General features: G+C 42.3%; 1 protein-coding gene and 1 non-coding gene across 4 annotated transcripts in view; one reads left to right on the plus strand and one right to left on the minus strand.

The window, feature by feature from the left end:
• The first annotated feature begins 1524 nt into the window (after positions 1–1524).
• DDX50 (DExD-box helicase 50) overlaps positions 1525–27988 on the plus strand; it is a 47962-nt gene continuing 21498 nt past the window's right edge. The window contains exons 1-9 of one of the 3 annotated variants that reach the window (XM_055274525.2): positions 1616–1756; positions 6384–6495; positions 6867–7163; positions 10987–11062; positions 11739–11917; positions 13807–13924; positions 14036–14221; positions 14705–14850; positions 20326–20475. In XM_055274525.2, coding sequence (XP_055130500.1) covers positions 6975–7163; positions 10987–11062; positions 11739–11917; positions 13807–13924; positions 14036–14221; positions 14705–14850; positions 20326–20475 — 1044 coding nt within the window. In that variant the 5' untranslated portion in view covers positions 1616–1756; positions 6384–6495; positions 6867–6974. Of the gene's footprint in view, positions 1757–6383; positions 6496–6866; positions 7164–10986; positions 11063–11738; positions 11918–13806; positions 13925–14035; positions 14222–14704; positions 14851–20325; positions 20476–27988 lie in introns of all 3 variants that reach the window. The other 2 variants (XM_055274524.2, XM_055274521.2) reach the window with 2 other exon arrangements.
• LOC129481362 (U6 spliceosomal RNA) lies at positions 12314–12420 on the minus strand. The gene has a single exon (XR_008657372.1). It is a non-coding gene; the product is annotated as a U6 spliceosomal RNA (small nuclear RNA).

Consider the following 27988-nt stretch of genomic DNA (forward strand, 5'->3'; position numbering starts at 1 on the left):
ATTTTACGTGCGGCATTCTTAGCCATATCTACACTGTGTTTTTATGCACATCATCATACCCTGTTGTAGGGCTATAAAGACCCTACTATGGTAGAATTGGGAGTGGACTGAGGGATTAGGACAAAAGGATGTAGAAAACCACAGATCTAGAGATGCATAGCTATTCTCATAACCTAGGAAGAGCGGTGGATTTCTGCGTCATCAATAGCTGAACACTCCTTGTGTTTCTGAGTATTGAATCCATAAAGTTACATGCAAACATATAGCCCTTGCCTTCAGGCCAAGCCGTAGTTATGCAGAAGGCTTGAAGCAATCACAGATTTAACATTTGTGGTTCCAGCTATTCAGGACCAATTCCCAAACTCCACGACATGTAACAATTTGTAATTTTGCTAGGACACAGTTTGATGCTTAGGTTTTAAGGCTGGTGTGCTAGACGTTATCAAGTGGTTTGTGAGAGTAGCCCTGTGTTTCCATTGGGTAGAGTAGCTGGGTCGCAAAGATCATGAAGAAATGGCTGTGAAAAGCCAACTAGCCTCGGTGATAGTAAGCAAAGGTATAGAAACACTAAGGAAGTTACCCTTTGTATTGTCAAAGGTTTCAGTTTTGTGTAAGGTGGTGATTCACGGGCAGTTAATCCCCATCACTAAAATTAAATCCTTTTTTATTCACTGCAAATAGATAATCTGTGGAAGACATTTTGGCTTTTCTCGCTAGCAGAAAATGTGAGGCTTCTTCAGGTTTTTCCTGTTGTTTCATGGGAGCATCTTCCCCAAAACACTGCAAAACTCAAAAGTTTTCAGGTTGATGTGGCAGAGAGAGCACTGATCCCGGCTTCAGGAGCTAAATTCTCTAGTCCTGACTGTGCCACTAACAGACTGTGGGACTTCAGACAAGTACATTCCTTTCTCGGGTTTCTTCTTATGTCAAATGGACAACGTGAGAAGGATCACAATGAACCAGGGATCAATTCACGATTAAAACCTAAGACTTCAGGGACGGACATCTGTCCATTCCTGGCTACACCTCCGGCCCATCTGGCCCACCCCAAACTGCGCGAAGCCCCTCTCCACCGACGCCAGGCCCGTGGCCTCGCGCGAAGCCGTTGGTCGTTAACATCTCCCCCGCAATGGGCGGGACGGAGGGCTTCAGCTTCCGGCGGCAAATGGCGAGGCCGCGCGTGGCGTTGCCCCCTGGCCTGGGCACGGGCCTGCCCACGCACCCTCCCACGGCGCGCCGTTCCTGTCTACCGCCGTTGAAGGGCTTTCCAGCCCTAACAGTGCATACTGGGAAGCCCCCAAGAAGCTCCGCGGGGCCGAGAAGACCAGCTCGGAGTGGGGGAGGGGAAGATAAACGGAACTATTTATGCTAATCAGTGCGTGCTTCCTTTATGGCGATTGGCCAGGGTTTTACTCTAGTAACCAATCACTTCAGAACAAGGGTGGGCCCGTTGAGGTCTCTCACACTCATTGGTTGAGAGGTTGCGGCGCAATGGATGGACTTAAACCGAGAGTATCCGGGATTATTTTTCCCCGCCGTGCGGTGCGTGTCCCGGAAGTGACGCACGCCCAAGGCCGGGCGGCCGCCCTGCCCCCGCTTCCTTTCACGCTGTCGCTGCCCGTAGGTGGTTGTGGCCACCGTGCCCGGAGGGAGGCGGCGGTGGCCAGTAATGCCTGGGAAACTCCTCTGGGGGGACATTATGGAGCTGGAAGCACCCTTGGAGGAGTCCGAGAGCCAGAAGAAGGAGAGGCAAAAGGTGCGCTGAGCATGGGCCGCGCCTCCTTTTGGGCTGCGCCGGCTTGGGCGGGGAGGGGAACTGTCTGTCCCTGATGATGGCTTGTCAGAACCGGGCCAGAGCATCCGAGGGCCTCCCTTCGCGCCGCCCTCGGCCCTCTGAGGTCGCTTAGGGACCGTTTCCACCTCCACTCTCCCGACCTGGAGAAAGATGGCCCTGGGCTTTGGGCCTCCCCCCGCGCGTGGCCCCTCAGCCCTTCCCGTTGGCGCCTGAATCTCAGATGGGCAGACTCAAGCTCCCATCACCATGGAATCTGTTCTTTCTCTCCTTAAGCAGTGATGCTTGTCATTTCGTTTTCATTGGCCCTGTTAGAAGATGATTAAAAAAAAATGATTGCTTTGAATATGTGTTGCTTCTGTCAGCCTGTCCCCTGTGCAAGAATCCTGGGGAAAGCGATCTTAGGTTTACACACCTCAATAACTAGTCTATAGAGTCTTAAGGAAAAGTGTCACTGAGCCTTGCCAGGATTTGTCAGTGATGGAGATCGTGTGGGTTGCATTATTAATGCAGTATTTATTGTCAGTATTTTCATTCAATCCGCAGGTGTTTATTGAACCTAATTTGTACCATACTCTTTGCTGAGCACCAAGGAGGTTAAACTAAATAAGTAAAGAAATGGTCTCTGCTCTCAAGGAGCCTGTAGAGGAGTTGTAGTCTTTCCTCCTCCCACCCCCTTGCCCTCCAAAAAAAAAAAAAAAAAAAAAAAAGGAAAAGAAAAAACATCCCGAAACACTCAGAGGATCACAAGGTGCTGAAAAATGCCCAGGTAAAATTATTACTGGAGACATTTGACCTGGAAAAAAGAAATCAGCTGAAGAGGCTGAGGTGGCAGTATTCGAAGGCTGACATTCAACAAAAGAATGAGACTTATTTTGTATAGCCTTAGAAAGCAGAATCTACCTCTCTGACCTTATCACTAAGGTAAACTTGCCATTCCAGCTAACACTTTTCTTTTATTGTGCTAAAATATACATAACATTTATCATTTTAACCATTTTTAAGTAATAGCTCTGTGACATTAAGTATATTTACATCGTTTTGCAGCTGTCACCACCATCCATCTCCAGAACTTTTCATTGTCCCAGACTGAAACTCTGTGCCCATTAAACACTCACTTCTCATTCCTCTCTCCTTCCACTCCCGGCAACTACCATTCTACTTTCGCTCTGTGAGTTTGACTACTGAAGGTACCTAGAGTGTAAGCAGAAAACCAAGCAGGTATTTTTAAAAAGGCTTCTTTTGAAATCCTTGTCTTTTGCATCCCAATCCTGTCCACCTGTCAAGGCCTGGTTTATGTCTTTCCTGATAACCCGAATGTACCGTTATCTAGTTTCAGTGGCTATCTTTATCATTTGATTGACATTTGTTATGCATTTCTATGTAAAACTAGTTCATTTTTCCTGTATGTATCCCACATATTTCCCAAAAGTTCTTGAGGAAAATGACCAAATCTTTGTCCATCCTTATGTTTCACTATGTTGTTGTAAATTGGTGGCTTTTGCATTGTAAATTCTCCAGAAATACATGTTGACCGCTCTTTAACTATGAAAGATAACCAGAGATTTGGAAATGGATTGGAATACCAACTAAAATAAATAGAGCATTAGAATACTGGTCTGGTGGCTAGCTGCAGTGGCTCATGCCTATAATCCTAGCACTTTGGGACGCTGAGATGGGAGGATTGCTTGAGCCCAGGAGTTTAGGTAGAGTTTTGTAGAAACCCTGTCTCTACAAAAAATGAAAAAGTTAGCTGGGTGCGGTGGCTCACGCCTGTAATCCCAGCACTCTGGGAGGCTGAGGCAGGCAGGTCACCTGAGGTCAGGAGTTCAAGACCAGCCTGGCCAACATGGTGAAATCCCGTCTCTACTAAAAATATAAAAATTAGGCCAGGCATGGTGGCTTACTGCTGTAATCCCAGCACTTTGGGAGGCTGAGGCGAGTGGATCATGAGGTCAGGAGATGGAGACCATTCCGGCAAACATGGTGAAACTCCGTCTCTACTAAAAATACAAAAATTAGCTGGGCATGGTGGCGCATGCCTGTAATCCCAGCTACTCAGGAGGCTAAGGCAAGAGAATCGCATGAACCCGGGAGGCTGAGGTTGCAGTGAGCCGAAATCGCGCCACTGCACTGCAGCCTGGGTGACACGGCGAGACTCCATTTACAAAAAAAAAAAAACCCAAAAATTAGTCGGGTGTGGTGGTGCATGCCTGTAATCCCAGCTACTCGGGAGGCTGAGGTACAGGAATCGCTTGAACCCGGGAGGCAGAGGTTTCAGTGAGCTGAGATGGCACCATTGCACTCCAGCCTGGGCGACAGAGCAAGACTCCGTCTCAAAAAAAAAAAAAAAAAAATTAGCTGGGTGTGGTGGCAGGCGCCTGTAATCCCAGCTACTTGGGATGCTAAGGCAGGAGAATTGCTTGAACCCAGGAGGCAGAGGTTGCAGTGAGCCAAGATCACGCCATTGCACTCCAATCTGGGCAACAAGAGCGAAACTCCGTCTCAAGAAAAAAAAAAAATTAGCCAGCCGTTGTAGCTCGTGCCTGTAGACTCAGCTACTCAGGAGGCTGAGGTGGGAGGATCACTTGAGTCAGGGAGGTTGAGGCTACAGGGAACCATGGTTGAGCCACTGCACTCCAGCCTGGGAGACAGAGTAAGACTTGTCTCAAAAAAAAAAAAAAAAAAAACTGAAACGAATAGTGTTCTGGTATTGAGGTGAGGATAACTTTGGTTCGGATGTGTTGAGATACGGAGCTGGTCCTTAGATTCTTAGAATCGGAATGTAGGTGAGGAAGGGAGTCTGGAAGTACGTACTGAGCCATGAAAATAGTAATAAAAGTGAACATAGAGAACAGATATTCAAGGAGCGTCCACTGGAGGAAGAAGGAGAGGAACCACTGAAGAAAATATGTAGTAGAGGTAAGAAGATAGAGGTAAGAAGGGAATATAAAGTGTAACTGAAACCAAGTAAACGGAGAGTGCCAAGCATTGTGGGTCTAAAGTGGAATAATTTATTTGATCACCTTGAGATGTTACTGGGCTTAGACTGAGAGGTCTCCCTTTGCCTTGCTTCAACTTCTCCCTGTAATGCAGGGCCCAGGAGCAATTCAAGCCCCGAGGCTGAATCGATAAATAATCTTATTTTTCTGTAGAACCTATTGGTTTGGAAAGATGTGGGCTAGTGCAGTTAACTGCAGATCAGATGATGTAATGTGTAACTGCAAAGCATTTTCAAACATATTGTTCAATTCTCACAGCAATTCCAATTTTATAGATGAGAAAATTATATGTGAAAGAACTCTAAAAGTTGTGTAAGTTGTGGTGAATATTTTGGTGGTAGTAGTTTTTACTATCACTAATCACTGATATCTATTTTGAATATTTGACCAGGTAATTCATTTTTTTGAGAGTGGCTGAGATTACAGGCGTGTGCCACAGCGTGCAGCTAATTTTCATATTTTTGTAGAGATGGGGTTTCGCCATGTTGGCCAGGCTGGTCTCGAACTCCTGACCTCAGGTGATCCACCCAACCTTGGCCTCCCAAAGTGCTGGGATTATAGGCGTGAGCCACCACGGCTAGCCACCAGGCTAAAGTGCTAAATTCCCAAATCATTTATTGTGTTCTGTAAATATCACAACACTGGCCACTAGTTTGACATTTTAAAATTGAAGTTGCAAAATAGTGCTTTTTTAAAAAAAATTAACTAAATTTAAAACGTAAAAAAAAAAAAAAATTCCAGGATTACTGTCCTTCTGTGGAAGTATAACAATTGGACTTCTGTATGAATTATGTAGTTTCGTTTTGTTTTCCTTTAACCTGTGAATTGTCAAAGTGCAGGGAGGAAGCATAATGTGAAAAGAGAATGGGCTTTCAAGTCAGGCAGTGCTAGATTCAATTTCTAGTACTTATAGCTGCAGGAAATCCCACATGTGGATCTTTGGCAAGTTGCTTAACCTCTTAGAACGTCTGTTTCCTTGTGTATAAAATTGCAGAGGTGGCTGGGCGCAGTGGCTCACGGCTGTAATCCCAGCACTTTGGGAGGCCGAGGCTGGTGGATCGCCTGAGGTCAGGAGTTTGAGACCAGTCTGGCCAACAGAGTGAAACCTCGTTTCTACTAAAAATACAAAAATTTAGCTGGGCATGGTGGCGTATGCCTGTAGTTCCAGCTACTTGGGAGGCTGAGGCAGGAGAATCACTTGAACCTGGGAAGCGGAGGCTGCAGTGAGCCAAGATTGCGCCACTGCACTCCAGCCTGGGTGACAGAGCAAAACTCTATCTCAAAAATAAATAAATAAATGAAATGGCAAAGGTAATACAGGTTCACTATCCCTTATCCAAAATCCTTGGAACTAGTTGTATTTTGGAATTCAGAATTCTGGGGATTTTTAGAAGGGTAGCACCCCGGTAGGGTTTGGGGCCCAAAACCTGTAATCAAACACCTTAATATTAAATATGAGTGGTCATACTAAGCGGGATAAATAAAGACTATAAAGAGCCTCACATTAGTTCAAGTTAAATTTTGCCATCAAATGAGTTCAGGTAAGGTTTTGCCTCCAGATAAGTTACAAAAAAACTTTCGGTTTTCAGAGCTTTATGGATATCGCAATTTCGGATAAGGGATTATGGACCTGTACTTCCCTTATAGGGTTGTTATGAAGATTTAAACAAGATAAGCTGAAAACACATTACACAGTGCTGGGTAGGTATTCAATAAGTATTAATTTTTTTCTCTTGGAAATGTTGGAAGTTTTTGCTTGTTTAGTAATTGATAATTCTGGGGTTGTCTTTCTTTCCTCAAGGAGAAACCCTTTTAATTTTCCTTAAATCTTATGATGGGATTAGAGAGGGGCTAGAGGCTGAGTCTTGAGAATGCTAGGAAGGGGTTGAGAAAGATAGCAACAGTTGAGGCTTAGAGCTTGGCATTAGTAACCAGTCTTGATTTCTACCAGGTAGGTTTTCAAAGTAACTGTAGATTGAGCTGAACTGGTGGGGGAGTCATGCTCTAACTTCTCTAGAGTCTTAAAAGAAAACCTCTGACCATCTTGTCATTGCTTCTTTGTTTGTTCACAGAGTGACAGAAGAAAGTCAAGGCACCATTATGACTCGGATGAGAAATCAGAAACAAGAGAAAATGGTGTTACAGATGACCTGGATGCTCCCAAGGCCAAAAAAACTAAAATGAAAGAGAAGCTAAATGGAGACACTGAAGAAGGATTTAATAGACTTTCAGATGAATTCTCCAAATCTCATAAGTCAAGAAGAAAAGATCTACCAAATGGAGATATTGATGAATATGAAAAAAAATCAAAGCGAGTATCATCCTTAGATACTTCTACTCATAAATCAAGTGATAATAAACTAGAGGAGGTATGGAAGCTTTTTATTTTGCATTTGACATTATTATTGAACTATAGGTTGATTTGAATTTTTTTAGGCTAATTAGAATTGATTCTATAATATTTCTTGATTAGTGTCTAGTACTCTTAGTTGCACTAGAGAGTCTGTACAGGTGAAGCCTGAGCCTTTTTTCCTTTGTCCCTTGTTTATTTCATTGTATAGCTTTTTTCTTGGGGTGAGGTGGGAGAAATAGTCAAATTTAAACCTTTTCTGTACGTTTGGGTTCCTGAAGTTATTCGGAATTGCTTGACGGTTATCTACTTGAATTTCTTTTCTTTCTTCTTTCTTTTTCTTTTATTTTTTGAGTCAGAGTCTTGCTCTGTTGCTCAGGCTGGACTGGAATGGCACAATCTCGGCTCGTGGCAACCTCTGCCTACCGGGTTGAAGCGATTCTCCTGAGTCAGCCTCTCGAGTAGCTGGGATTACAGGCACGCACCACCATGCCTGGCTAATTTTTGTATTTTTAGTAGAGACGGTGTTTCTCCATGTTGGTCAGGCTGGACTTGAACTCCTGACCTCAAAGTGATCCACCTGTCTCGGCTTCCCAAAGTGCTGGGATTACAGGTGTGAGCCACCACATTGGGCCAATAATTAGTAATTCTTTATATTCTTTATGATAATTGCTGATATTCATATATATTTGAGCTTAATGCATAATCTTTGGGGAGCATTGGGAAAAGATGTTGAATCCTTGTCTTATGGCTTTTTTTTTTTTAATTTGTGAATTTGCTGTTTGGCAGGAAGCACATGTGTTTGTTGATCTAAATAAGGTCCTTTAAATCTGTATTGCTAGCAGTGGAATGTATAGCTTGCTTCTCACTTTGGTGGGATTTTGCCTGGTAAAATCTGTATTATAATAGGTTTAACAGTTTATTGTTTTGTTTAGATGACATGAGAGTTTAGGAATTCTACTTAAAGAATTTATCCTAAGGAGATGATGAAGAGGTGTGCAGAGCTGTATGAATAAGTACTCTTATCATAGTAATGTTGTTGATAATAGCAAAATATGTAAACATCCTAAATGTCTGATAGTAGACAGTTGGTTTAAACAAAACATACTATAGCTGTGTAATAGAATACAGCTATCCCAAAGGGTATACAATAGAAAAGGTAGTCATTTTATCTTGTTAAAAGAAAGAAATAGGCTGGGCGCAGTGGCTCAGGCCTGTAATCCCAGCCCTTTGGGAGGCTGAGGCAGGTGGATCACCTGAGGTCAGGAGTTCCAAGACCAGCCTAACCGACATGGTGAAACCTGCCTCTACTAAATACAAAAAAAATCTGTTGGGTGTGGTGGCACATGCCTATAATCCCAGCTACTTGGGAGGCTGAGGCAGGAGAATCGCTTGAACTTGGGAAGCGGAGGTTGCAGTCAGCCGAGATGGCACCATTGCACTCCAGCGTGGGCAACAAGAGCGAAACTCCATCTCAAAAAAAACCAAGATTAGAAAATGGTATATACAGTGTGATTTTATTTCTATTTTAAAAATTTTATGTGCATAGAGTGAAGATTAGAGGAGTATGTTTCAAATGTGGCTTTGGCCGAGTGGCTTATAAATAATTTTTAAATTTGTTTCTGTTTGCTTTGTAGTTTTTAAAGTTTCCTTTTTTTTTTTTTTTTGAGATGAGGTCTCACTCTGTCACCTAGGATGGAGTGCAGTGATGCAATCATGGCTCACTGCAGCCTCATCCTCCCTGGGCTCAGGTGATCCTCTCACCTCAGCCTCCTGAGTAGCTGGGACTACAGGCGTGTACCACCACGCCTGGCTAATTTGTGTATTTTTAGGAGAGATGGTGTTTCATTCACTATGTTGTCCAGACTGGTCTTGAACTCCTGGGCTCAAGTGATCCACCTGCCTTGGCCTCCCAAAGTGCTGGGATTACAGACATAAACCACTGGGCCCTGCCAGTTTCAAAAGTTTCTTTTTTTTTTTTTTTTTTTTTTATACTTTAGGTTTTAGGGTACATGTGCACAATGTGCAGGTTTGTTACATATGTATCCATGTGCCATGTTGATTTCCTGCACCCATTAACTCGTCATTTAGCATTAGGTATATCTCCTAATGCTGTCCCTCCCCCCTCCCCCCACCCCACAACAGTCCCCGCCAGTTTCAAAAGTTTCTACAATGACAGTGTATTATTTATTTTTTGTTTGTTTGTTTGTTTTTTATAGAGATGGGGTCTCACTGTATTGCCCAGGCTAGTCTTGAACTCCTGGACTTAAGTGATCCTACCACCTTGGCCTCCCAAAGTGCTGGAATTACAGGCATGAGCCACCATGCCTGGCCAACAGTGTATTATTTTTATAATTTTTTTTTATCATAAAAAGGTAACAGCAGCATTGAGGTTTGTTTAAATGGCATGCCATTTGGATTTGGAATTATTTTTATTTATTTTTTATTTTTTTTGAGACGGAGTCTCGCTCTGTCGCCCAGGCTGGAGTGCAGTGGCGCAATCTCGGCTCACTGCAAGCTCCGCCTCCCAGGTTCACGCCATTCTCCTGCCTCAGCCTACCCAGTAGCTGGGACTACAGGTGCCTGCCACCACGCCCGGCTAATTTTTTGTGTTTTTAGTAGAGACAGGGTTTCGCCATGTTAGCCAGGATGGTCTCAATCTCCTGACCTCGTGATCCACCTGCCTCGGCCTCCCAAAGTGCTGGGATTACCGGCATGAGCCACTGCGCCCGGCCTTGAAATTATTTTTTATCTAATTCCAAGTTTGAAAATTGTTAGTGTGTGTTTTTTTTTAAACACATGAACAATAAAGCTTACTGGGTAGACATACTGTTTTTGTTCTATGTACACATTAGTATACAAAGTTTTCAATAAATGTTAAATGATAATGTCATGCTAACTTGTATATATGTTAAAGAAATCTTCAAGCTTACAGTAACTTTCTCTTGTATTAGCAACCTAAATAAAAAAGCTTTCAAAAGCTGTAGAATAAAATTTTAACTTATTTTCAGTAAAACTTTACACACCTCATTATATAATTTCTTTTAGCTTAGTTTATAGGCTTGTATTAATCTTTATAATTTTGTCTACATCTGTATGATTTAGATTAATAAATAACCTTTTTGGCTGGGCATAGTGGCTTATGCTTGTAATCCCAGCAGTTTGGAGGCCAAGGCGGGAGGATCTTTTTTTTTCTTGTTCTTTTGAGATGGAGTTTTGCTCTTGTTGCCCCGGCAGGAGTGCAGTGGCGCAATCTCAGCTCACTACAACCTCTGCCTCCTGGGTTCAAGCGATTCTCCTACCTCAGCCTCCCGAGTAGCTGGGATTACAGGCATGCGCCACCACGCCTGGCTAATTTTGTATTCTTAGTAGAGACAGGGTTTCTCCATGTTGGTCAGGCTGGTCTTGAACTCCTGACCTCAGGTGATCCACCTGCCTTGGCCTCCCGAAGTGTTGGGATTACGGGCATGAGCCACCGTGCCTGGCCAAGAGCATCTCTTGAGGCCAGGAGTTTAAGACCAGTCTGGGTAACATGGTGAGACCCTGTCTCTACAAAAAATAAAAAACTAAGTGAGCATGGTGGCATGCGCCTGTGGTCCTAGCTGCTTGGGAGGCTGAGGTGGGTAGGATTTGAGCCCGGAGGTTGAGGCCACAGTGGGCTGTGATGGTGCCACTGCACTCCAACCTGCCAACCTGGGCAACAGAGTGGGACCTTGTCTCAAAAAAAAAAGAATGTTCCACTAATTTTCCTTGTAAGTTAATCTGTACAAAATTAAAAACCGTAAATGAGGAAGAGTTGAGTATAAATTATATTATTTAGGCCATTGATTTCATTTTTACAGACCTTAACACGTGAACAGAAAGAAGGAGCCTTCTCCAATTTTCCTATTTCTGAAGAGACTATAAAGCTTCTGAAAGGTATGCAGTTTTGTTGTTGTTGTTGTTTTGAGATGGAGCCTTGCTCTGTCACCCAGGCTGGAGTGCAGTGGTGCAATCTTGGCTCACTGCAACCTCCGCCTCCTGGGTTCAAGAGATTCTCCTATCTCAGCCTGCTGAGTAGTTGGGATTACAGGTGCGCGCCACCATGCCCGGCTAAGTTTCATATTTTTAAGAGAGACGTGGTTTCACTATGTTGGTCAGGCTGGTCTCAAACTCCTGCCCTCGTGATCTGTCCGCGTTGGGTTACCAAAGTGCTGGGATTACAGGCGTGAGCCACCACGGCTGGCCCAAAGGTATGCAGTTTTAATGGATATGCAATTAAAAATCTATCACTAGATTTTGTAAAACTCCTGTGCCTTTTCTGACCAAAAGGAAAACATAAAAAGCATAGAGAAGTAGCTCTTCTTTAATTGCACTTACTTTTACATCATCCTTTTCAATATTCTGACTTATTTTTAGCTTTAAGATTTATATGCATTTGTCAAAAGTTTAGACTAATTTTTTAGTAATTCTTGTTTGTGGTAGGAATAACTGTGTCACCAGGTGGTATGTCTTTAGGCAGACATAGAAGAATCATGATTGTCATTTTCAAATGAATATATTTTTTCCTAATGCTAGTTGTAAAGAAGTATTTTAATTAAATCTCATTTTACAGGTCGAGGGGTAACATATCTCTTTCCTATTCAAGTTAAGACCTTTGGTCCTGTATATGAAGGAAAAGATTTAATAGCTCAAGCACGGACAGGAACAGGAAAGACATTCTCTTTTGCCATCCCCTTAATTGAAAGACTCCAAAGAAATCAAGAAACAATTAAAAAAAGCCGCTCACCAAAGGTAATCATTATCGGGGGTAAAAGCTTTAAATGTTACTCTAACAGAAAGGGAAAGAAAGTTACACGAATCCTAAGTTCTAGTACCCCCAAGATAGAAAAGTTAGCACTGTGGCATAAAGCAAAAAGATGGTTTTTTTCACAAAAAGAAATTTCAAGCGAAGTTAAAGTGAAGTAGTTTTTGCATATGAATATGATGTGCATGGATCCATAGATGTCTTTGATAATTTCATGAGTTATAAAGCCAGTATATCTTATTTACAGTTTATATATTTAGTTGACCCTTTTCTTCAGTCCTGACGTTTGCTTTTAAACAAATGAATTTTGTAAAGAGGTGTTCATTTATTTGTCATTCAGTAAATGTTCAGCATCATTTATTTCAGTGTTGCCTTTTTTTCCCTTTAGTATGGAATGCGTCATGAATTTTCATGTCATCCTTGTGCAGGGGTCATGCTAATCTTCTCTGTGTCATTCCAATTTTAGTGTATGTGCTGCTGAAGTGAGCACACATAGATGGACTTTTTAAGAAGAGTATTATAGAAATGATATTGCTAGTTTATATATTATTGGCGTACTAGACATCTGTCTTATTTTATAAATGTAAAATCAACCAACAGAGGGGACTAGTAAAATGTAAGCCTAAAATTTGACCTAAAAAGCTGTGTGCACTTAAGATTTGTAAAAGTGAAGAAAAAAGTCAGCATCATAATATGAACAGCTGTATGACTAAAAGTAATTTGTTCTTTGTAAGACTCCTGAGTGGTATTATAAGAGCAAATTAACATACATAAATAAATGTAATTAAATCATAATAGTCTTGGATCAGCTATCCCAAATCAGGTTGGCTGTGTTGACTTACAGGATAAATATTTTTGAAGAGTTATGTTTTTGGGGTGAAATTAGGAAAAGACTGAAATAGGACATAGGATATAATGTCAACACTGCTTTTTTTTTTTTTTTTTTTAAAAAGACAGGGTCTCACTCTGTTGCCCAGGATGGAGTACAGTGGGGTAATCATGGCTCATTGTAACCACGAACTCCTGGGCTCAAGCAATTCTCTCTTCCTCTCAGGCTGTCCAGTAGGTAGGACCGCAGGCAGGTGCCACCACACTTGGCTAATTTTTTATATTTTGGGGTCTCATTATGTAGTCCAGGCTGGTTTTGAACTCCTGGCCTCAAGTGATCCTTCCACCTTGGCCTCCCAAGGTGTTGGGATTACAGGTGTGAGCCTCCACACCTGGCCCCAAAGCTGCCTTAAAAAGCTTTTGTATTAGAAAGATGTTACTGGAGATTCCAGCTCCGCCATTTCTAGGTGTTTGATTTTGGGCAAGACTTTAATTCTCTGAGACACAAGTCTCTCATTTATGAAAATGGTATAATAATGCCACTCATGGGTTTTTATGAGAAGCAAATTAGATAATTCCTGTAAAACATTAGTTCCTAGCACATGGTGAACATTCATTCGTTTAACAAACATTTTTGAGTTTCCTGTACTGTACCAGGCACTGTTTGAAGTGTAAGGAATACAGTAACCCAACCTGACATAAATTCCTGCCTTCATGGAGCTTACATTTTATTGGGTGAGATAGACAATCAGCAAATAAGTAAAATATCAGTATCTTAGGTGGTTTAAGTGCTGAGGAGAAATGATAAAGAGGGGCAGGGGGATATGAAAATGGGCTTGGGAACCTCACTGAAGAGACCTGAAGGAAGTAAGGGAGGATATAATAAATATATGCTGCTGTTCTTTTTGCTATTTGTGATATGTCTTTAAATACTGCGACATTAATGTTGAGACTCCTGGTTTTAAATGCACCTAAAAAAAGTCTTCTCAGTTTTAATTTCGATATGTCTTTAGAAAAGTGTCTTTTTGTTTTTTAAACTATTGCTCAGGTACTTGTTTTGGCTCCAACAAGGGAACTGGCAAACCAAGTAGCCAAAGACTTCAAAGATATAACAAGGAAACTCAGCGTGGCATGTTTTTATGGTGGAACATCATATCAAAGCCAAAGTGAGTAAATATGTATGATAGATGTGCAAAGACATATTTGATACTTATATTTAAATAAATAATGTGAAAGTTTGAATTTTACATATTGGTGGCATTTCTCTCTTCTCACAGTTAATCATATTCGAAATGGTATTGACATCTTGGTTGGAACACCTGGTCGTATCAAAGACCATCTGCAGAGTGGCCGATTGGATCTTTCTAAACTGCGACATGTTGTGCTTGATGAAGTGGATCAGATGTTAGATCTAGGTTTTGCTGAACAAGTTGAAGATATTATTCACGAATCCTACAAAACTGGTATATCCTAATTCAAAATAAGCACATTAGTAATTATTCTTCAATCTTAAATGCAAACGAGTTTTTATTTAATAATTTTTATTGCAGCGTCCCCTGCGTTCTAACAAAACTAAAATAATTTGGTACCTGTTCTGTCCTTGAAAAAGAAAGTATGATAGCATCATTTTAACTATTTTCTTAGCTGTCTATGCTTTATTCTATTTTTTTTATAGTCAGTAGTTAGATTTACTAACTCATTTTATTGATTTCTTTGTTCATTGTTCCTTCTTAAATTCTCACTTTACTTTTGGGTTCAGTTCTCTTCATATTGTCCCCCAGTTTTGCAAGTTGAAAGTTTTAATAATTGCAATGAAGTCTGTGTGTTAAAAATTCACTCCAAGTTTTACATTTTTCATTATTTTTTTGAAGCTTGGGGAGATTTTTAAGAGCTGGCTACATCGTGGGAAATTAAGAAAACATTTGAATTCTTTTTGTTTATTTAAGATTCTGAAGACAATCCTCAGACTTTACTTTTTTCTGCAACTTGCCCACAGTGGGTATACAAAGTTGCAAAAAAATACATGAAATCCAGATATGAACAGGTTGACCTTGTTGGAAAAATGACTCAAAAGGCTGCAACTACTGTGGAAGTAAGTAGCTTTCTAGCATGATAGATTTTAGCTTTTAGTTGGTATTTACTTTTGACATTTGTTGAAGCTAAACTTAAGTTTTGGGTACCTCTTCGGGCCTAATCTTTCTTTACTGCTCTTAGTAAGACACCTATATATTTTTATAGTCTGAGTAGCAGAATAGAATAAATAGGGGAAAAAAGCACATGAATAGGCAAGTCCTAATAGGAAACACACAAGCAGCCATATAGACAGTTTTGAAGTGTTTCTTTCTTTCTCTCTTTAAAGCAGCTCAAAACAAAAACAACAAAAAACAAAATATTTACAACATGACAAAGAGGGAGATTTATATTGACTAGAAAAGAATAGTGTGGAGATAATTTGTTAAAGCTGAGGTGAAAAAAAGTTAGATCCTCATCCCATTCCCCCAAACCAAAAAAATGTCTCAAAGATTTAAAAAATTAAGCTGTAAAATAACTTAAACCAGATGTAGGTGAATAAAGAGTTTTTTGATTTCAGGAAAGGGAATGCTTTTCTAACATAGAAGTTGGGCCAAGCATGGTGGCTCATGCCTGTAATTCCAGCACTTTGGGAGGCCAAGGCGGGCAGATCACTTGAGGTCAGGAGTGTGAGACCAGCCTGGCCAATATGGTGAAACCCTGTCTCTACTAAAAATAGAAAAATTAGCCGGCCTGGCGGCGGGCCCCTGTAGTCCCAGCTGTTTGGGAGGCTGAGGCATGAGAATCACTTGAACCCGGGAGGTGGAGGTTGCAGTAAGCTGAGATTGCGCCGCCGTACTCCAGCCTGGGTGACAGAGAGAGACCCTGTCTCAAAAAACAAAACAAAACAAAAAAACACCACAGAAGTCAGAAGAAGAATCCATAAAGGAAAAGGTTTATAATTTTAACTCCATGAAAGTTAAACCAATGGTATGTTTAAAAAAGGAATTAGGGCCAGGCGTGGTGGCTCATGCCTGTAATCCCAGCTTTTTGGGAGGTTGAGGCAGGCAGATCATGAGGTTAGGAGATCGAGACCATCCTGGCTAACACGGTGAAACCCCATTTTTACTAAAAATACAAAAAATTAGCCAGTCATGGTGGTGGGCGCCTGTACTTCCGGCTGCTCGGGAGGCTGAGACAGGAGAATGGCGTGAACCCGGGAGGTGGAGCTTGCAGTGAGCCGAGATTGCGCCACTGCACTCCAGCTTGGGTGACAGAGTGAGATTCCATCTCAAAAAAAAATGAAAAAAAAGGCTGCGTGCGGTGGATCACGCCTGTAATCCCAATGCTTTGGGAGGCCGAGGTGGGCAGATCACGAGGTCAGGAGATCGAGACCATCCTGGCCAACATGGCGATACCTTGTCTCTACTAAAAATACAAAAATTAGCTGGGTGTGGTGACGCACACCTGTAATCCCAGCTACTTAGGAGGCTAAGGCAGGAGAATTGCTTGAACCCAGGAGGCGGAGCTTGCAGTGAGCCGAGATCGCGCCACTGCACTCCAGTCTGGAGACAGAGTGAGACAACATCTCAAAAAGAAAAAAAAAAAAAAAAGAACTAAAGGTAATATTTACAGTATTTATGACAGGAAACTAGGTAACATGTCATCTTTCTATTTAATAGATGCATATATATATGTGTATGTAGGAAAGACTAAGTGACTAAGTGAATAATAGTATCTGCAGAATGTAATGCAGTGGTTAAAAACAATTAGTGATAAAAACCAAATTATACAATGATGCACACAAAAATTACACTATTTAAAAAAATACACTAATAGTGCTAAATGGATTCCTTAGGCAGTTATGTAAATATACAAACACAGGTTGAAAGAATAAACATCAAATAATGATTATTTCTGGGAAGGGGTGTGCTGGATGGTAAAAAGAAGCTTTGTGGGCCGGGCATGGTAGCTCATGCCTGTAATCCCAGCACTTTGGGAGGCCGAAGTGGGTGGATCATGAGGTCAGGAGTTTGAGACCAGCCTGGCCAACATAGTGAAACCCTGTCTCTACTAAAAATACAAAAACTGGCTGGGCATGGTTGCGCACGCCTGTAGTCCCAACTGCTCGGCAGGCTGAGGCAGGAGAATTGCTTGAACCCAGGAGGTGGTAGTTGCGGTGAGCCTAGATTGCGCCACTGCACTCCAGCCTGGGCAACAGATTGAGACTCTGTCTCAAGAAAAAAAAAAAAAAAAAAAGAAGAAAAAAGTAGCTTTTTTATTTTGTAATGGTTGAAAGTTTTGCAGTAAGAATGTAAAATGTATAGTAAAAACCAGTTGATAAGGACATTTTCAAACATATAAAATTGAATAGAAAGATTGAATAGTATAAAGAACATGATGTACCCATTACCTATTACCAGTCTTTAACAATGATCTTTTCTTCACCCCTGCATTTGAAACAATCCCAGTCATCATTTCATCTTCAAGTAATTGTATATATTTCCAAAATGATAACTAAGGGCTCTTTAAAACCACAGTCATTATCACAGTAGAAGAAAAACAGTAATTTTTTTTGAGATGGAATTTTACTCTTGTTGCCCAGGCTGGAGTGCAATGGTATGATCTCAGCACACTGCAACTTCCACCTCCCTGGTTCAAGTGATTCCTCCTGCCTCAGCCTCCTGAGTAGCTGGGTTTACAGGAGCCCACCACCACACCTGGCTAATTTTTTGTATTTTTAGTAGAGACTGGGTTTCGCCATGTTGGCCAGGCTGGTCTCGAAATCATGACCTCAAGTGATCCGCCTGCCTTGGTCTCTTGAAGTGTGGGGATTACAGGCGTGAGCCACTGCGCCTGGCATAGTAATTATTTAATATCATTAAATACCTAGTGTGCACATTGCCCTCGCTGTCTTTTTTAAATAGTTTGTTTGAATCTGGATCCAAATACAATTCTTACGTTGCTACTGATTGATATGAGTCTTAAACGTTTTATAATCTATAGTTCCTTTTTTTCTTTGCAATTTTCTGTTGAAAAAACTCATTTGGGCCGGGCGCGGTGGCTCACGCTTGTAATCCCAGCACTTTGGGAGGCCGAGGCGGGCGGATCACGAGGTCAGGAGATCGAGACCACGGTGAAACCCCGTCTCTACTAAAAATACAAAACATTAGCCGGGCGTGGTGGCGGGCGCCTGTAGTCCCAGCTACTCGGAGAGGCTGAGGCAGGAGAATGGCATGAACCCGGGAGGCGGAGTTTGCAGTGAGCCGAGATTATGCCACTGCACTCCAGCCTGGGTGACAGAGCAAGACTCCGTCTCAAAAAAAAAAAAAAAAAACAAAAAAACTCATTTGTTGGCCAGGCGCGGTGGCTCACACCTATAATCCCAGCACTTTGGGAGGCCGAGGCTGGTAGACCACCTGAGGTCAGGAGTTCGAGACCAGCCTGACCAACATGGTGAAACCCTGTCTCTACTAAAAATACAAAAATTAGCAAGGCACGGTGGCATATGTCTGTAGTCCCAGCTACTTGGGAGGCTGAGAAAGAAGAATCGCTTGAACCCAGGAGCGGAGGTTGCGGTGAGCTGAGATTGTGCCACTGAACTCTAGCCTGGGTGACAGTGTGCGACTCCGTCTCAAAAAACAACAACAACAAAAACTCATTTGTCTTATGAGTTTCCCATAGTCTGTTTTGCTGATTTGCATCCCTGTGGTTTTTATTTTTACTTATTTTTTTACTGTTAATACCACTCAAAGATGTGATGGGTTTTCTTGTTTGTTCGTGTTGTGTTTTTGTTTTTGTTTTGAGACAGAGTCTTGCCCTGTCACCCTGGCTGCAGTGCAGTGTGGCATGATCTCAGCTCATTGCAGCCTCCACCTCCCAGGTTCAAGTGATTTTCCTGTCTCAGCCATCTGAGTAGCTGGGACTACAGGCATGCGCCACCACGCCCGGCTAATTTTTTGTATTTTTAGTAGAGACGGGGTTTCACCGTGGTCTCGATCTCCTGACCTCGTGATCCGCCCGCCTCGGCCTCCCAAAGTGCTGGGATTACAAGCGTGAGCCACCGCGCCCGGCCTACAGCCATCATTTCTATCTAGTTCCAAACATTTTCATCACACCAGAAGGAAACCCAGCAACCATTAAACAGTTACTCCCCATTCCCTCCTTTTTTTTTGTTTTGTTTTTGAGACAGTTTAGCTCTGTTGCCCAGGCTGGAGTGCAGTGGCCTAATTTTGGCTCACCACAACCTCCACCTCCCAGGTTCAAGCAATTCTCCTTACTCAGCCTCCCGAGTAGCTGGGACTACAGGCACCCATGACTAAGTTTTTGTGTTTTTAGTAGAGATGGGGTTTCACCATGTTCCCCAGGCTGGTCTCGAACTCCTGACCTCAGGTGATCCACTGGCCTTGGCCTCCCAAAGTGCTGGGATTACAGGCGTGAGCCACTGTTCCCAGCCTCCATTCCCTCCTTTCTTTATCCACTGTCAACCACTAGTCTGTTTTTTGTCTCTATGGATATACCTGTTTTGGATATTTCATGTACAGTCATGTGCTGCATAACGATGTTTTGGTCAGTGGTGGATCATGTATACGATGACACATATTCGATGGTGGTCCCATAAGATTAAAATGAAGCTGTCCTGTACAGGTGTATCAGTTTTCATCTTTTATGCCGTATTCTTACTGTACCTTTTCTATGTTTAGATATGTTTAGAGACGCACATACTTACCATTGCCTACAGTGTTCAGTACAGTAACATGCTGTCCAGGTTTGTAGCCTAGGAGCAGTAGGACATACCATATAGCCTAGGTGTGTGTAGTAGGCAATATCCTAGGTTTGTGTACGTACACTCTTTGATGTTTGCGTAACGATGAAGCTGCCTAACAATACATTTCTCAGAACGTATCCCTGTCATGAAGCAACGCATGACTGTAAATGTAATTGTACAATTTGTGACTTTTTATGTCTTGTTTCATTCACTTAGCATGTTTTTGAGGTTCATTCATATAATTTTTATTATGTACAATGAAATGTAAACTCTTGTGTACATTTGCCTATTTTTGAAAAATTCATATGTGTGTAACCCAAACCCTTATCATCATATCAAATATTGCCATCATCCCAGAAAGTTCCCTCATGCCCCGTCCCAGTCAGTATCCCCAGTTCAGAGACAACCACTGTTTGATTTTTCTTCCACAATTGATTGGTTTTGCCTATTCTAGAACTTCATATAAATGGAATGATACTGTATGTGCTCATTTTCTGTAAGACTTTATTTGGTGTTTTTTTAGGGTTCATATTGTTCCATGTATATCAGTAGTTGGTTTATTTTAATTGTTGAATGGTATTCTGTTCGAATATACTGCAGTTTGTTTATTCTTTCATCAGTTTATTGATGACCATTTGTCTATATTGTTTTTAAGTGCTGTTGAGGAGAGTCTTTGTCTTACAGTCTCCCAGGAAGGCTAATTCTTGACGAGATAGAAAAAATACACAAGAGAAGTGTTTTAAAATAATTTTAATGAAACAAATAATGTGATATTTTCTTTCTTCAAAGCATTTGGCCATCCAGTGTCATTGGTCTCAGAGGCCAGCAGTTATTGGAGATGTCCTTCAAGTCTACAGTGGGTCTGAAGGAAGGGCTATTATTTTCTGTGAGACCAAGAAGAATGTAACTGAAATGGCTATGAATCCACACATAAAACAGGTAAGTCTTTTTTTCATGCTTTCTGTAATTGAAATTATGGGGATGAATCACTGAATGAAAATTATATTGTCCTTTGTGGACCAGATTTGATAGTCATTCTCAAAACTGAGTTGTAAGGCTGGGCGTGGTGGCTCACACCTGTAACCCTGTGACCTGATAAGACAGAATAGAATTTTATCAGTTTTGTTTGTTTGTCTTGAGACGGGGTCTCCCTCTTATGCCCAGGCTGGAGTGCAGTGGGACAATCATGGCTCACTGCATTCTTGACTTCCTGGGCTCAGGTGATTCTCCCACCCCAGCCTCTTGAGTAGCTGGGACTACAGGTGCATGCCACAATGCCCAGCTAATTTTTTGCATATTTTGTAAAGATGAGATTTTACCATGTAGCCCAGGCTGGTCTTGAACTCCTGAGCTCAAGCAATTCCGCCCTCCCCTTGGCCTGCCGAAGTGCTGGGATTACAGGTGTGAGCCATCACACCTGACCTCTATCAGATTTTATCAGTTTTTTTTTAAGACTTTGAAAATGTGATCTGGAAAATATAAAAGTTGAAACAAAATGAATTTCTATGGGTAAGAGAGGGTAATATTTTAGAGTTGTGTTACAAAACTACAAATTTTTATTAAATTAATAAATCAGAATACTAAATCCATGTGTTTTTTTCTTTCTTAAAAAATATCTTTTGGCTGGGCGCGGTAGCTCATGGCTGTAATCCCAGCACTTTGGGAGGCTGAGGTGGGTGGATCGCCTGATGTCAGGAGTTCAAGACCAGCCTGGTCAACATGTTGAAACCCCATCTCTACTAAAAATATAAAAATTAGCCGGGTGTGGTGGTAGGCGCCTGTAATCCCAGCTACTCAGGAGGCTGAGGCAGGAGAATCACTTGAACCCAGGAGTTCAGTGATGTAGCGGGGAGCTGAGATTGTGCCACTACACTCCAGCCTGGATGACAGAGTGAGACTCCATCTCAAAAAAAAAAAAAAGGAAAAAAAAAGCTTTTAAAGAAAATGTCAAACATGTACAAAAGTTGATAGAATCATGTAATGAACCCCTATGTATTCATCCACCAGCTTCAGTAATTATTTTATCTATATGCTAATCTACCTCTCTTTCAGAAGTATTTTGATGCAAACCCTAGATATCATACTATTATATCCATAAATGTTTGGGTATGTATCTCTAAAAGAAAAGGATTTAAAAAAAAAAAACACCAATACTGTTATCACATCTAAAAAATTAATATTTAGAAATATTAATTCATTTCACATTATCAATTGTCTTACAAATGGTTATTTTCTTTTATTGTTTGTTTTCTTGAATCTGAGTCCAAATAAGATTTTTACATTGTGTGATTATTAAGTTGCTTTTAGTATGTGGATTACTCCTTTATGTATTTTTTGTAGCTTTTTTTGTTTAAGAAACTACATTGCCATAAATCTAGAGTATTGCTTCCCCATGATGTCATTTAATGTGTTCCTCTGTCTTCTATATTTTCTGAATATTCAGGTTTGTTTGTTTGTTTGTTTAGGGCAGAACTACTTCATAGGTGGCGTACTTCTAGCAGGAGGTATATATGTCTAGTTCTTTTTGTGATGCTAACATCCACCAATAATCAGTGCCATCAGTCCTTATGTCAGTGTCTCTCCAGTCATTTCTGTTGTTTGTGACTTGTTACTGAGTAGATTCCTGAGAAAGGGCTTATGGAAACAGTATCGCCTATTGATAATATCTTGTTTGTGACTTTGTACCTGAAAATTATTTTGGCTGTATATGAAATCTTGGTTCACATTTTCTTCCCTTCATTGTCTTAAATATGTTACTTTACTGTTTTTGGAATAAAGCATCGCTATAAAAAGTGAGATGCCAGTCTAATCTTTTTTCCTTATATGTGATTTTCTTAAAATCTTTTTTCTAAGTGATTTCCTTTAAAAATCAGTAGTTTTACTAGAATATATTTTGGTGTGGTGTTCTTTGTCAGTTTTTCTGGGTACACAGTGTACACTTTCAGTTTGTAGTTTCATATGTATTTTTTTTTTTTTTTTTTTTTTTTTTGAGACGGAGTCTCGCTCTGTCACCCAGGCTGGAGTGCAGTGGCGCAATCTCGGCTCACTGCAAGCTCCGCCTCCCGGGTTCACGCCATTCTCCCGCCTCAGCCTCTCCGAGTAGCTGGGACTACAGGCGCCCGCCACCGCGCCCGGCTAATTTTTTTTTTGTATTTTTAGTAGAGACAGGGTTTCACCGTGGTCTCGATCTCCTGACCTCGTGATCCGCCCGCCTCGGCCTCCCAAAGTGCTGGGATTACAAGCGTGAGCCACCGCGCCCGGCCCCTTCATATGTATTTTTTAAAAGTTTCAGCAAAATTTTCTTGAATTACAATTTTTAGCATTTGGTTTTACAGTTGCTTTGGTTTTCTTCTTTAAGGACTCTTGTTGTGCATATGTTGGCTGTCTTTTTTGAATCTCACTTGTCACATCACATCTTTTTCCTCTTTTTCCTTATTCAGTTTTCAAAATTTCTCTTTTTTTTTTAAGAGACAGGATCTTGCTGTGTTGCCCACATGGGAGTGCAGTGGCTATTCACAGATGTGATCATGGCACTTGATAGCTTTGAGTTCCTGTAGCTGGGACTGTAGGCATGCACCACTACACATGCCTCAAAATTTCGCATTTTTAAGAAATCTGTTGTATTTATTCAGTCTTTTACTCTTTCTAGTATAGTCTTAATTTGTGAAAAGTTATTTTTTATTTCTACTTCTTTCTTGAGTTATTTTATCTCATTGAAAAACTGAAAAGTTTTTCTTGATTTTTGTTCTTTACTATAGCATTAAAATTTTTTCTTTTAGCAGGCATGCTGGCTCACACCTGTAATCTCAGCACTCTGGGAGGCTAAGTCTGGAGGATTGCTTGAGCCCAGGAGTTCAAGAAAAGCCTGGGCAATATAGCAAGACCCTGTCTCTACAAAAAATAAAAAAATCAGCCAGAGGTGGTGGTGTGTGCCTGTACTCCCAGCTACTCGGGAGGCTGAGGTGGGAGAACTTCATGAGTCCAGGAGCTAGAGGTTACAATGAGCTATGATCATGACGCTGTACTCTATCCTGGGTGACAGAGTATGACCCTTTCTCTCTCTCCCTTTTTTTTTTTTTTTTTTTTTTTTGAGAGTCTCCTTCTATTGCCCAGGCTGGAGTGCAGTGGTACAATCTCGGCTCACTGCAACCTGTCTGCCTCCTGGGTTCAAGCGATTCTCTCGCCTCAGCCTCCTGAGTAGCTGGGACTACAGGCACGTGCCACCACACCCAGCTAGTTTTTGTATTTTTAGTAGAGACGGGTTTTACCATATTGGCCAGGCTGGTCTCAAACTCCTGACCTTGTGATCTGCCTGCCTTGGCCTCCCAAAGTGCTGGGATTACAGATGTGAGCCACTGCACCCGGCTGAGTATGACCCTTTCTCTTAAAAAAAAAACAAAAAACAAACAAACAAAAAACTGTGTTTGCGTGTGTGTGTATATATAACTTAAAAATTTTTATATATTATTTATATATTTAATATATGTAATATATATTTTATTTTTTTTTCTGAGATGGGGTCTCTGTCACCCAGGCTCAAGTGCAGTGGCATGATCTTGGCTCACTGCAGCCTTCACCTCCCAGGTTCAAGTGATCCTCCCACCTCAGCCTCCTGAGTACCTGAGACCACAGTTGCGTGCTACCATGCCTGGCTAAGTTTCATTTTTGTAGAGATGGGATCTCTCTATGTTGCCCAGGCTGCTCTCATCCTGAGCTCAAGTGATCCACTTGCCTCTGCCTCCCAAAGTGCTGTGATTACAGTCGAGAGCCACTGTGCCCAGCCAATATATGATATATATGTATATTTTATTTATTATTTTTTAATTTTTTGTTGAGACAACAGTTTCACTCTATCACCCAGGCTGGAGTGCAATGGCAAGATCTCGGCTCACTGCAACCTCTGCCTCTTAGGTTCAAGCGATTCTTATGCATCAGCCTCCAGAGTACCTGGGATTACAGGTACGCACCACCACACCTGGCTAATTTTTGTATATTTAGTAGAGATGGGGTTTCACCATGTTGGCCAGGTTGGTCTCAAACTGCTGACCTCACGTGATCGTTTTGCCTTGGCTCCCCAAAGTGCTGGGATTATAGGCATGAGCCACCATGCCCGGCCATATACATTTGTTTGAGTTCATTCAAAATGGTATGCTTTTGTTTTGTGGATAAGCTTTTCTAGATCCCTTTATTTGTGGAGATAGTCTGCTTTTTTTTTTTTTTTTTTTTTTGAGACAGAGGCAAGCTCTGTGGCCCAGGCTGGAGTGCAGTAGTGTGATGTCAGCTCACTGTGACCTCTGCCTCCCAGGTTCAAGCGATTCTCCTGCCTCAGCCTCCAGAGTAGCTGGGATTATAGTCGCTGGCACCACGCCCAGCTAATTTTTGTATTTTTAGTAGAGATGGGGTTTCACCATTTTTGCCAGGCTGGTCTAGAACTCCTGACCTCAAATGATCCGCCTGCCTAGGCCTCCCAAAGTGCTGGGATTACAGGCATGAGCCACCGTGTCTGCCAATTTTTTTTTTTTTTTTTTTTTTAAGAGACAGGGTCCCGCCATGTTGTCAGCGTTGGAGTGCCTTGGCTATTCACAGACACAATAATAGCACACTGCAGCCTCTAACTCCTGGCCTTAAGGGATCCTCTCTCACCAGCCTCCTGAGTAACTGGGACTGCAGGCATGTGCCACTGCACCCAGCTTATTCTGCTTATTGTTTTTTTCCTTCCTAATTACTTTCTGTGAGATTTGACTGTGATCTCTTCTGTTGCTCTTTTTTTTTTTTGAGACGGAGTCTCGCTCTGTCGCCCAGGCTGGAGTGCAGTGGCGCAATCTCGGCTCACTGCAAGCTCCGCCTCCCGGGTTCACGCCATTCTCCTGCCTCAGCCTCTCCGAGTAGCTGGGACTACAGGCGCCCGCCACCACGCCCGGCTAATTTTTTGTATTTTTTATTAGAGACGGGGTTTCACCGTGGTCTCAATCTCCTGACCTCGTGATCCGCCCGCCTCGGCCTCCCAAAGTGCTGGGATTACAAGCGTGAGCCACCGCGCCCAGCCTGCTCATTTTTAAATTAAGTTAAACTTTGAACTTCAGATGGGAAGGCATTGGTGAGAATACTTCTGGCGTCACAGCTCTAGAGCTGCTGCTTCTGTTATTTTTGTTAGTGCTTAAAAATATAGTCTGTAAATTATATCTGAGTAAAGCTGTTAAAAAAAAGTTTACTTTCTAGTTCTAGCTGTGTCTTTCCTCACTTTTCTCTGTATCTTTTTTTTTCTTTGATCCTGTTATTCTTGGCATCCTTAGTTTAGATCCTCTGTCCAGCAGTTTCTCCTCAGTATGGGGCTTTGCCCTGGAAAGTGAGCATTGGCTGTTAGTTTAGAAAGTTTTTATAGGCCCCAGCTTGCTCCAATCCCTGCAGACCTTAACTCTGGCTCCTCACAATCACCCTCAAGTATATAAAAATCCTCCCAGGTTCAGCTGCTGTTGTCAACAATTTGAGAATATGCCTTCCAGGTAGCATTTCGTTATGCTTTCAAGATGGCAGACCTGAAAGACTGGGTCCCTCAATCACCTGTTCTTAGGACTAGCAAATTCCCCAACATAGATACAAGAATTATCCTTCCCTGCTCATGTTTTTTTTTGTTTTGTTTTTTTTTTTTTTTGAGAAGGAGTTTTGCTTTTGTTGCCCAGATTGGAGTGCAGTGGTGTGATCTTGGCTCACCACAACCTCTGCCTCCCGGGTTCAAGTTATTCTCCTGCCTCAGTCTCCCAAGTAGCTGGGATGACAGGCATGCGCCACCATACCCAACTAATTTTTTTTTGTATTTTTAGTAGAGACAGGGTTTCTCCATGTTTGTCAGGCTGGTCTCGAACTCTTGATCTCAGATGATCCACCCGCCTCGGCCTCCCAAAGTGCTGGGATTACAGGCGTGAGCCACCGCGCCCAGCCTCTGCTCATATTTTAGAAATCATGAGACCATTTTGTCAGTTATTTGTTATATGTATCGTCTGTGGATTTTTAGTTTTGTTATCCTAGTAGATGTGTTAACGTTATGTAGGAACTAGAGACTCAAAGTCACTGTCTTCCCCAGTGTCATTTTAACTAATTGTGTAGCATTAGCTTTGATGTTTAAATGTCCAGTATAGGCCAGGCATGCGTATAATTCTAGCACTTTGGGAGGCTGATGTGGGAGGATCATTTGAGGTCAGGAGTTTGAGACCAGCCTGGGCAGCATAATGAGACACTGTCTCTATAAAAAGTTAAAAATCAGCCAGGGCCAGCTGCAATGGCTCATGCCTGTAATCCTAGCATTTTGGGAGGCCAAGGTAGGCAGATTGCCTGAGCTCAGAAGTTCGAGACCACCCTGTGCAACATGGTGAAACCTGGTCTCCACTAAAATACAAAAAATTAGCCGGGCGTGGTGGTGCACACCTGTAGTCCCAGCTACGTGGGAGACCAAGGCACAAGAATCACTTGAGCCTGGGAGGCGGAGGTTGCAGTGAGCCGAGATCATGCCATTGCACTCCATCCTGGGCAACAGAGCAAGACTCTGTCTCCAAAAAAAAAAAAAAATTAGCCAGGTGTGGTGGCACGTTCCTGTATTCCTGTCTGCTTGGGAGGCTGAGGCGAGAGGATTGCTTGAGCCCAGGAGTTAGAGGTTGCAGTGAGCTATGAACATGACACTGCATTCCAGCCTGGGTGACAAAGTGAGACCCTCTTTTTTTTTTTTTGAGACAGAGTCTCACTGTTGTCCAGGCTGGAGTGCAGTGGCACCATCTCGGCTCACTGCAAGCTCTGCCTCCCGGGTTCACACCATTCTCCTGCCTCAGCCTCCCGAGTAGCTGGGACTACAGGAGCCCACCACCACGCCCGGCTAATTTGTTGTATTTTTTAGTAGAGACAGGGTTTCACCATGTTAGCCAGGATGGTCTTGATCTCCTGACCTCGTGATCCACCCACCTCGGCCTCCGAAAGTGCTGGGATTACAGGTGCGAGCCACCGCGCCCGGCCTTTATCTTTTTAGGAGACAGGTTCTCCAGGAGCCGTGGCTCACGCCTGTAATCCCAGAACTTTGGGAGGGCAAGTCAGGCGGATCACAGGGTCAGGAGATCGAGACCATCCTGGCTGACATGGTGAAACTCCATCTCTGCTAAAAATACACAAAATTAGCCGGGCGTGATGGTGGGCGCCTGTAGTCCCAGCTACTCAGGAGGCTGAGGCAGGAGAATGGCGTGAACCTGGGAGGCAGAGGTTGCAGTGAGCCGAGATGGCGCCACCGAACTCCAGCCTGGGCGACAGAGTGAGACTCTGTCTCAAAAAAAATAAATAAAATAAAATAAATAAAGTCCTCTATAAACAGATAGATGGTAAATGTTGAAAGAGTGGTAGAGGGTAATTGATTTACCTTTCTTTTCGTTGCTTTAAAATATTCAGTAGCAGTTGTCTTGCAGAAGCTTTTTTT

Source organism: Symphalangus syndactylus, chromosome 4 (genome assembly GCF_028878055.3).
Source record: "Symphalangus syndactylus isolate Jambi chromosome 4, NHGRI_mSymSyn1-v2.1_pri, whole genome shotgun sequence".
NCBI lineage: Eukaryota > Metazoa > Chordata > Mammalia > Primates > Hylobatidae > Symphalangus > Symphalangus syndactylus.